At 45.0% G+C, this 10,624-nt stretch overlaps 1 protein-coding gene across 2 annotated transcripts in view; it reads right to left on the reverse strand.

Moving 5' to 3' along the window:
- tanc1b (tetratricopeptide repeat, ankyrin repeat and coiled-coil containing 1b) overlaps positions 1-10,624 on the reverse strand; it is a 117,634-nt gene that overhangs the window by 54,286 nt on the left and 52,724 nt on the right. For both annotated transcript variants that reach the window (XM_080537135.1, XM_080537134.1), the window contains exon 5: positions 1,387-1,517. In XM_080537135.1, the coding sequence (XP_080393261.1) occupies positions 1,387-1,517 (131 nt within the window). The remainder of the gene's footprint in view (positions 1-1,386; positions 1,518-10,624) is intronic.

Consider the following 10,624-nt stretch of genomic DNA (forward strand, 5'->3'; position numbering starts at 1 on the left):
AAGGCTTTCAAAACTGCAAACTCATGCCAAACGATGTAGCCTACGCTGACAGCAGAAGAGATTCTCACCCCATGACCTGTAGGCTAATTTACGATTAGGATAATACCATAAAACTCTGGAGTTTATCTTGTGCATCATCCTCAGTCTCTCCAGCTGTACCGTGCCATGCTGTGTGTTGCCTATATAGGTCAGTGTGAGAGCTGGGTTGGTTGAGGTTAGCGGTGCTAGCTACATACCCTGGTCCCTAGAGAGACCAATAGCCTGCCAACAGTTCCCCCACCAAAGGGCCAACAGATCTCATGTTCTACATGCTAGGCTAACGCTTCCTCATCGCTTCCCATTCACATCAAACAACACTGAACTCTGGGAAGAACAATGCTAAACGTTCTGGCAATGATGTGGTGTGAAGGAAGCAAAAGAGGGGTATTATAGCTTACACCAACCACCCCTACATACCACACTGATAGCATAATAGCTTAATGACATTTACTGTAGGGCTGAATTAAAAGCAACATGTCTGCTGAGCGAAGATTGTAAAACAGCAGTGAACGGAACACAGGATGGTTAACAGATGATCGGTGTCCGAAAGCCGTTTTCTTTCCATTACGCTATAAAAACCATCACCCAAAACATCCGAAAAAACCATTGTTGTCTTCTTCCATTGTGTGATTTCTTCCAGCTTTCTCGTTTTGACGTCTGAACTAATGAAGATGATTCACAGAACACAGTGTAAGCTCCTTACAAAGTGTATTGAATTATAGATCCCCTGCCAAAATGTGTCAAAGTGTAATATACGAGCTGGGGGAATCAACTGGTGAACTGCTCCGCTCTGCCCAGAGAGCCCCAGACTAATTAGCAGTGCCAAACACACTGAGCCCGAGACTTGACATAACTCTATTTCTGGACCAAAGCTCATACACTCGTGTTACATACTCAAGAGTCCCATGCTTACTGCACTCAAGTTTCCGAGACCCAACACGCCTCTGTCACGCTGGATCACCTCTCCTGCCTCCTAAAACCCTACAGCGGTTTCACTGACATTTTCATTTAACTTTGTACTGTACACACACAGTACAAACACAGCTCAGATAACATTTTGATAAGAGTTACCCTTATTAGTAGTAGTAAGTCTCAGTTCCTGCAGGAGGAGCAAGACTTGAATCCATGTCCAAGGAGAAAGGAACCCTGGAGAAACGTGGAAGTAGTAGCAAAGAGCATCCTTTCTTCTTTCGCACGCTCTAAACTCCCTCTCTCTCTTTCTCCCTCTATCTCTCTATCTCTGTGTGGTGCTGCAGCAGCTGTGGCTGAGGAGGAGAAGGGGGAGGAGGAGGTGGGGGGGGGGGGGGGGGGGGGGGGGCTGGGGGGTGAGAGAAGAAAATTAAATACCTTCTTTTCATTCTTGTCTTCCATAGGTATGCGAGCCGTACCCGGGATCCCTTCTCCCAGTAAGAAGCCCAGCCTTGTCATCAGTTCCTGAGTGGCGGGGGAGGAGCTTGGCTGTTTCTCTGCTTGCAGCTCTGGAGGAGAGAAATGACTCAACGTTAGTTGCGACTCCCAGTCAGGCCAACCCAGAGTGACACTGCCTGCCCTGCTCTGTTACCAGGCTGGCTGGGGAGGGGAGGGGAGGTCTGTCTCTCTCTCTGTGTCTGTGTCTGTGTGTGTGTGTGTGTGTGTGTGTGTGTCTCTCTCTCTCTGTCTCTCTCTCTCTCTCTCTCTCTCTCTCTCTCTCTCTCTCTCTGCAAGCCTCATTACGGATGCAGTGACAGTTCTGTCTCCAGCAACACATTCAGTCTGCTACTCCCTGTTTACAGCTCTCACTCACGTAGACTCTGAATATCAATGAGAAGGCTAGTCATTGCAACGCCAGTCATTGCAACCCCTTGCAACTTGTGTTTAGTGGATTGCATTGTCGGGGGCACAGTTTCTTCAATTGACGAGCACAACAAGATCTCCCCCAGCATGACAGTATGCTTCAAAGAATATATTTCAAATCAAAGAAGGTATATATTGCCTAATACGATCAATAAAACATGAGCAATGCATGCGTTAAGAAGCCTATCGCACTCCAACGAATCCACAACCGGGATGGCGTTGAGGGGATTGCATTTTTGTATTTACATGATCCCGATATGTAAATGAAAGAACAGGGATAGAAGGGGGTAACTACTTCCTCCTCTGAGGGGTAGAGGGAGGCCTGGGGTAGCGTACAGTAAGTTATTATGCTACTCTCTGTCAGCTCTCTCGCTCTCTCTCACAGTTATTAATAATGTTGGCAGTCCATCTGATTGGTACATGTACTGCCAAGCCATGATTGAGTCAAAACTAAGCCAACGCACGCACGCACGCACACACACACACACACACACACACACACACACACACACACACACACACACACACACACACACACACACTGTGCGCATTAAATCACATTTTTTATTTTTTATCTGAAACTTGCTGATAGATACAACAATCCATGCAGATTTGATCGCATGTCAACAGCTGACACAGACCTCCAGCAGAGACCCCCCCTTACCAACATACATTATTTACCCTCATAATCTGCATAATTGCCATTATTTTGTGGGTAAACCATATTGGATGAGAGGATGTTCCTACACGGTAATGAGGTTAGGTGAGAAGAAACCCAACAGAAAGATAAATGTGGTGAAGGTGGAGGTTGAGTCGAGAGGAACGGGGAGGGAGAAATTATGCAACATCTCATTACTCACCTCCTCCCTTAAGAAATTAACCAAGACACCCAGCTCCACTTCTCCACAGCTCCCTCTCTCTCTCTCTCTCCCTCTCTCTCTCTCCCTCCCTCCCTCCCTCTTCTCCTCCATTCCACCTCCCGTTTGCCCTCCAACTCATTTCATTTCATTTTCGTTTCACTACATTCACAATCCCACTCTGCTCTGCTAGGTTTTTCTCCCCTCCCAGGTCTGAAACCTATTTGCATACTGAGGAGTGTCCAATCCCTCCAGAGGGCTCCATGTTGGCCACGTCTTCAGTGACTGACAGTCAAATCCTCTCTGATCACCACTAGAAGTGCACAGAGGTCTAGGGGGCTTGGAGGAGGCTACAGTATTTGGATTTCGGAGCTAGTCTGAGTTTCCTCTGGTGACTGGTCCCAGAGTGGTATATAGCCTAATAACAAAGGCCTGGGGCTGGTCTGTGTAGCAGACGACTACCAGCCCACGAGTGCCAGCCAGCCAGCAAGCCAGCCAGCCAGGAGACATCTGTTAGGTCCTGAAGTGTCTACACAAGTTGTTAACAGGTGCCCTTTGGTTGCCTCAGCTTACATTAAACATTTAGTCCAGAGCACAATGTGCTGTATAAATAATGGGCCTGTGAGCCTCTGCTCCCATTTGGTTTCTTTGGAACACTGTTGGCTGCTCTTGCTTTGATATTTCTATTTATGTAGTTCACCGAAAAATAAACAGACTTTAAATCACTGTGAAGATCATAATTATGATAACACAATATTGCAATATATAGCCTATTACTATTATTTTTTAATAATGATAATCAACTTTCATTCGTTAGTAAAGCTCCCGCAGTCTCACATATATATATATATATATATCATTTAATTTGTTCCATAGTTCGTTTTCCGCTGACTCACGCTTATTCATATCAGAATGCGGTAATCATTTCCCCGCTTCTCTGCGCATAAGAACATGATGCATTTTTAGAGGTAGTGATGTTGTCATTTTTCTGTTCTTGTGTGACATCGCCATCCAGCGATCTTTGTGCGTCAGTACACACTGCCCCATTGTGAAGAGTGGGTCATTTGACACCTCATCGCGCTAAAAGTCGCGTCGCGCTCATAAAGATGTGTCTTTGTTCTCGCCACTTTTCCAAAGATGCATTAGAGGCATTTAATCGACCACCGCTAATGATTTATAGCACAGCTACTATGCAATTATAGCACAGCTACTATGTAGTAGGATAGTTATAATGATATGATATGATATGATGATAGTTACGTATAATGATAGTTAATATAGGTAAAACCATAATACAGTTTGTGATTAAAATGTGTACAACTGGTGTCTGCATCACCCCCAGCACTGTTCAGTGGTAGTATAGAACATGCTAACGCTGTTAAAGTAACTGTTCAGTGGTAGTATAGAACATGCTAACGCTGTTAAACGCAGCTGTTTATCATACTCTGTAGTGAACACCTACTGTAGTGGAACATTCCACAGGCACTTAAATCACATATTGAAATGGTATCTAGGAAAAACAATATGATCCTTGATCATTTCTATACCATCTCCCATGATAATTTCTATTTTGTGTTCAAGATACATGTAACCGTAGAGATTACATTATAGAAAGTGGCTGTTTGTGTTCCTGGGAATCTGCAGCAGTGAGGAATACTGTTTCCAGGTACAGTAGCCCCCCCCCCCCCCCCCCCCCCCCAGACCTGGTCCCCCCGCTTCCTACTAACCCCATCACCAATCAGGCCAAGTGGAGGGTTTGGGGCGCCAGATCCATCCATCACAGTTCTTTATTACTGGGGTCTGACAGGGCCCTTCCATCAGAGGTTCCTCTAAACCGCTTAAAGCCCACCTGCCTCTGAAGAGCAATCAGTACCTCTGTCCTGTGATGGAGCTGGCCCAGTCAAGAGCAGCCAGGGCCGTAGGACCAGGCGCGCACACACACACACACGCACACGCACGCACACGCACAGACACGCACAGACACACACACACGCACACACACGCACACACACACACACACACACACACGCACACACGCACGCACACCATTACACACAGTCACTGTGGAGTCTAGTTTCTAGAGCGTTCCATCTCCTGCGGATCCTCAGTCCATCCTTGCTGCGTACTGTGACACACCACCCATCTCTGCTCATTGTCTAGACCTGTCACTCTTCCCTTCTGTTGGCCTCCACCTTGGGGTCTGTACATCAACGGCTAACAGGATATCATCTGAAGTCTTATCTTGGCCTAATTGCCTTCAATGTGACATTGCTGGGTATCTGTGTAATCGCAGGTTAATGCATGTTGTTGATGGTGACGGTGGGGCCTTGTCTGTATCCGGGGGAGGTGTGATAAAGAGGCCCCTAAAGCAAGACTGCATTTGCCCAATCTAACCCTTGACACTAATGAGACTGTCCTTCTGTCCTGGCCATACTAGAGGCCATATTAATCTTGTGTCACTCTGTTTCAATAGACCTCTGAGACAGATGTCATTGGTCCTTTTTATTAGACGACCTCGACTCTCCTCAGCACAACGGTCCACTTTAGGAAATGGAAGCCGTTAAGTCATGAATCATCGTTACTGCCCAATAGAGTCCATCATTCGGTAAAGAGGCATATCAAACAGCTTTTCACTGAATCAACCAAACCGTTGTAAGAATGTGCCAATCAGAAAAATGGTGCAGCGTCTGTCTGTCCAACGTGTGCAGCACACCAACACACAAGTCCAGGAAGCAAGCAGCACTCCCCGGGGGGGGGAATACATGGTAGTGACATCATCATAAATGGCCTCATCCAGGGGGCAAAGGCCAACCTAACGGCAGGGCAATGCTCAATCTAAAAAGCAAAAAAAATAGAGTGCAGTGTTTTTTTGTTGTTGTATGCATTCATGTATTTTCAAAAGCCTGCTGCAGTAATTTACAATGTTATCAGCCAAGGGTAGAAGCGTACTATGAATATAAATCTTTCTCCTGAGATAACCCTAGTAGTAGTGTGTGTGTGTGTGTGTGTGTGTGTGTGTGTGTGTGTGTGTGTGTGTGTGTGTGTGTGTGTGTGTGTGCGTGCAACGTGTGTGTAGAGTGTAGTGAGAGCAGTGAGTTTGCCTCGTGCCCTGAGGCAGATCCTGTGCAAATGCTAGCTGGCTCTTTTACCTGAGGCTGTGCAGGTTGGTTACATGCACGCACAGACAGACAGACAGACAGAGCGCTGGCTCAGGGGCGCTGAGGTGACAAGTCTACTCACCAGTCACCTCTACTGCCAACCTCATTAGGGAAGTTTAAAGGGGCGTTTGAGTGCTCTCCAGTCACCCTCTGTCTTTGTGTGTTTGTGGAGGCTGAGCAAGCCCCTGGGCATGTAGGAGGCAACCAGAGGCACCCAGAGGCCAGTGATGAGTCAGTCCCTTCTGTCACACAGTGAAATGGCAAGGTTGCATATGGAAATGGCAACCAGCTATCATTTACCAACAAGTTTCAGTGCAAACTGCGACAGCTGACAGACAGTGTGTGTGTGTGTGTGTGTGTGTGTGTGTGTGTGTGTGTGTGCGTGTGTGCGTGTGTGCGAAATTGGGGTCGCCGCACTGCGCTGAGCACTTTATGCCGTAATGATGCAGCTGCCTCGCTATCCTGACAGCTGGCGGCATTTATTAGTAGCCAAATACCTGTAATCAAAATGAATATGCATATGAAGATGGAGATACGGTGGCTTTATATCATTCCTATGACAACAAATCAACGGTAATCAGTGAGACAGTGGAGGAGCGACACTCCTCCTTATTAAAAAGCCAGGGATGGGATGTTTGTTTTGTTTATGCCTTCGCAGAGGAAAAGAGAGCAAAGGTGAACGTTGTTATTTGTTTCCTTTCTCTTTCAAGTCAGGAAGTCACTTATGCGCATGTAATCGTGATCATCCATCTTATCCCTGTTGAGCAAATCATCATGTGTGTTTTGATGAAAACAAAGGAATATAGATTGATTAAAGACAGCATACGTAGTACACAGGTCAATAGGGCCTAGGCTGTATCTGTCTGTAGAGAAGATCAAGAAAAAAGAAAAGAAAAAAAAGAATATTCAAATGTTTGTTGGTTGAACATTCGGTATGTCTGCCTCAAACATTTTCCCAAGGTTTTTCAGTCTCATCGAGATAGTTGCTTGTGTGCTTTTTTTAAGCTCTTGTCTAAAGCTGGGCTTTTGGAGCTCATAACATGAGCTTTCACTGCCAATCCTTTCTCCAGTGTCTCAGTGTGCCAGCTCCATTTGGTCTTTATCCCATGGTAACTCTAGTCTGGCTCAGCTGGGAATGAGGAACGTGAGGAAACATTCCAGGTCACACTGACTTTTCACAAACGTGAGAGGATAAAACCGACGTTTTAACAGTCTTATAAAATCGCTTACAGAAGTGTGAAAGTCTGAACATGGCTGCTATAAAATAAATCTGAATCATCGCCGATATGAGAGTATCTCTCAGTACCAAGACACTTTGATACCGTAGCACTGTAATCCACATGAGATAATGCTGCTACTTCATCTGACAATTGTACACAAGACTACCACTTGTGTAGTATAGTATACCCTGACCAACCCATTGTAACGGATCGAGTTCAGCAGAAGGGCTAGTCCACGACTGGGACCTTAGCATGGAGCAGCAGCACGAATGCCATTAGTGACCCTTGGCTTGGGCTAATCACTGAGACCAATGCTCTCCAGTGACTTCTAGGACCATACATTCAAGGGAGGGACGGGTACTAGGCCTATATGTCTAAGACATACAGACTCAGCTCATACTGCATACAGTAGATTTTCATGTAATCCATTTCTATATGGGGTAAATTCATAACTTTTCTCCTCTGTAAGAAATGTGGGGTCCTGTGTGTTTCCTAACACCAGGGGAGCCACCCCTCCTAAATTTCGTTGTTTGGTACCTGTACTGTAGCAATGACAAATAAAGTCCATTCCATTCCATTCCATTCCATAAGAGAGTCTCTGAAATGGATGTCTGTCAGGGAGAGAGAGATGGAACCCCCCTCAAGGCAACTCCATGTGTCATGTGAAGGGTTATGGTAGAGAGTGATCCAACACACACACAGCCCCAGGAGTTGCCCTGACACAGCTGTCAGACAACTGGTAAACATAGTGCAACATGGTATTACATGCTGTATAAATGGTTCTTCACATTAAGTTTACTAGAAAGGGATGTGTGTCCTTATACCAAATGATGATCTTACCTACAGGCTAGCAATCTCATCTTCCATGCAACATAGGACGTAGCCACCCTAACACACTGTATGTTGCATTAGAACAGTGATGTCTTAAAAGCTTGCAGTTTCGCTTTTCTGCTAGTCAGTTAAAAGAGCCATTTCGAACTGAGAATGGGATCTCAATCTCACGGTCAGCCACTAAAACTCAATAAAACACTGGAAAATTAAATAAAATAATAAACCTTTGAGGTTTGTCATTATTCCAAAGGTAATAAGCTCAACGGCAGAATAAGTGGATGTACTGTAATCAGAGTCCACAGGTTATGATAGCTTTGACCCTTGGGAGACTTCAGACAAAACAATCAGAAAAACAACCAAATTAGCCACTTAGCATCGAGGAAACCATCAGCAGAGCTGGGGGACAGATGCACCAAAATGACTATGGTTCGTTCTCCTGCCAAAGATTCTCACATCAAGGGCCATTCAGGGATGGAAATTAGACTACTTTCTTTGTACCTCATGTGAGCCTGGAGATATGGAACAAGAATTGGAAGGAAGCACTCCGCTATTCAAATAATTGAAGGGGAGATGGGAGGCAAAAACAAAAACAACATCATTATACCTCATTGTGAGCAGTTTACGACCGGGTAAAGTAGCGGCCCTGGCATAGGAGTGGTGAGGAGGAGGGGAGGAGGGCTTTGAACAGACTGGCCCTGCGGAGCTCTCTTCAACGCTCTCTGCAGAGAAAACGATCCAGCCAGCGCTCATTAGCAGCTGGGGTTACATTACCAAACAGCGGAGTACGTTTTTTAATGAACACTTGATGAATGCACACATCCCGCCTTGCCATTAAAGTTCAGAGGTGGAGGAATGACGTCTCCCATCCAAACACGCCTGGCATTCTTATTGCACATTCCAGGGCTGTAGAGGAGCCCGATGCTGGGGGGGACGAAGGCTCCTTAACACACGGCAGGGATGTAAAGCTGTACAAGGAGTGTGATGATGGGTAGTGTAATAGCGTAGTGTACTATACGGAGTAGAGCTGGGGCAGACAGTAGGGGTATGTTTAGAGCAGAAAAGCTGAATAGCCAAATGTAAACTGGTCAGGTTCCGGTAAACTGTGTGATTGACGGATCCAACCTCTCACTTGTTCTGTGATTAATGGTATTATAAACAGGTCGCCCACTTTTCAAAACAAGCAGTATTGACAATGAAAACCCGGCGACACCGGGTGTCTTTGTTTTGAAACTGACCGTGACCTGTTTCTAATACCATTAATCACAGAACAAGCAACAGGTGGCTATCCGGTTTTCACTGTCAATTCTCTGAGCCGGTACTTAACAAAGACAGGCCTTCTAACACCAGTCACATTCACCAGGTTACCAACCTGTCTAGATTGCAAAAGAGGCTCATCTGCACTGCAGGGCAAACAAAAAGGTCATGAAAAGAGAACAGGTAATGGTCTTTTCATTACAAATCTGTTAAGTCAGTCCCCTGGTCACCGTGCAGACCTCAGAGAGCAAACAGTGGTTATGCAGTGAGGATCCTGGAGGGAGAGGGGAGATTAATGAACACTCATCCTCCGACAAGGGGTTAGACAAACAGGCACACAAAGACATGGCCTTTTCTCAGATAATTAAAATCACATGGGGCTTAAGATGGCACGGAAAGGGATTAAAATATCAATGGTACTGTTAGCCATAATGGGTCCATCTATCTCGGCTGTCACAAAGAAGTCTCCTCTTAAGGAGAGGCCAGTGAATGAGGGATGTTTTTATCCCAATCACTGTTCAAAGCCAAGCATCATCTGCTACTGAATAGGCTACAGAGGGTTTAATTGTGCTATTGTGGAGAATATAGGAAATACGGTAAGTAGTGTAAAATAGACTTCTGTAGCTTTGTGCATTACAGACATACTACTGTAGATGTTTGTCTTATAAAGTCATCAACATTGGTGACAATTAGGGATGTGCATAAGTAAAAAATAAAATAATGGTCAATGGACGAATAATTTATTTTTCGATGTGTGCTGACATTCATAAAGGCGGCCATGGATCATCGGCAAGAAATCACTTAATATTATCATAACAGTAAATAATAATACAAAACATATTCTGCTATTAATCCTTGTGAATTTCTTCTTCTGAATACTCAAATTAGGCCAATAGTCTAGCTATAGCCTATCCGAAATCAAAATGGCCAAATATACCCAAAAAATAAATCCCATGGATAAAGATTAAATGGAATTTAATTCGTCCATGGCTACTTGGGTCAGTTTTGGCTAAAGCATAGCGAACAGACTCAGCATGCATCTTTTCGAGACTCGAGGCGCTGTTTTTTCTAAATGGAACTCCCCTCTACTGTACTAATAGGCAGCATATCTTTAGCTACCATGTTGGCAATTAGGGCAGTAGTTTTATCACTGCGGCTTCTGTCACACTTGCGAGCTTGAATAAATGTGGCCATGCTTGATTGGGTTGGTAGCATCATTGACGTGGAGCCATGGTAAGACCATTTTGTTCCCCACACTGGACACGATTGTCTTCTATTTTCTTGAAGTGTGCCCAGACAGAGCTTTTACGGGACTTTAACATTGTTAACTAACTAACTTACACAATGTTCAGTTGACTGATGTCAGACTCTTGTCCCGTTTCACACTCAATAGCAATACTACTCTAACTGAACTAGGCTATATTAATACTAT

This window comes from Nansenia antarctica, assembly GCF_963989245.1.
Source record: "Nansenia antarctica genome assembly, chromosome: 7".
Lineage (NCBI taxonomy): Eukaryota > Metazoa > Chordata > Actinopteri > Argentiniformes > Microstomatidae > Nansenia > Nansenia antarctica.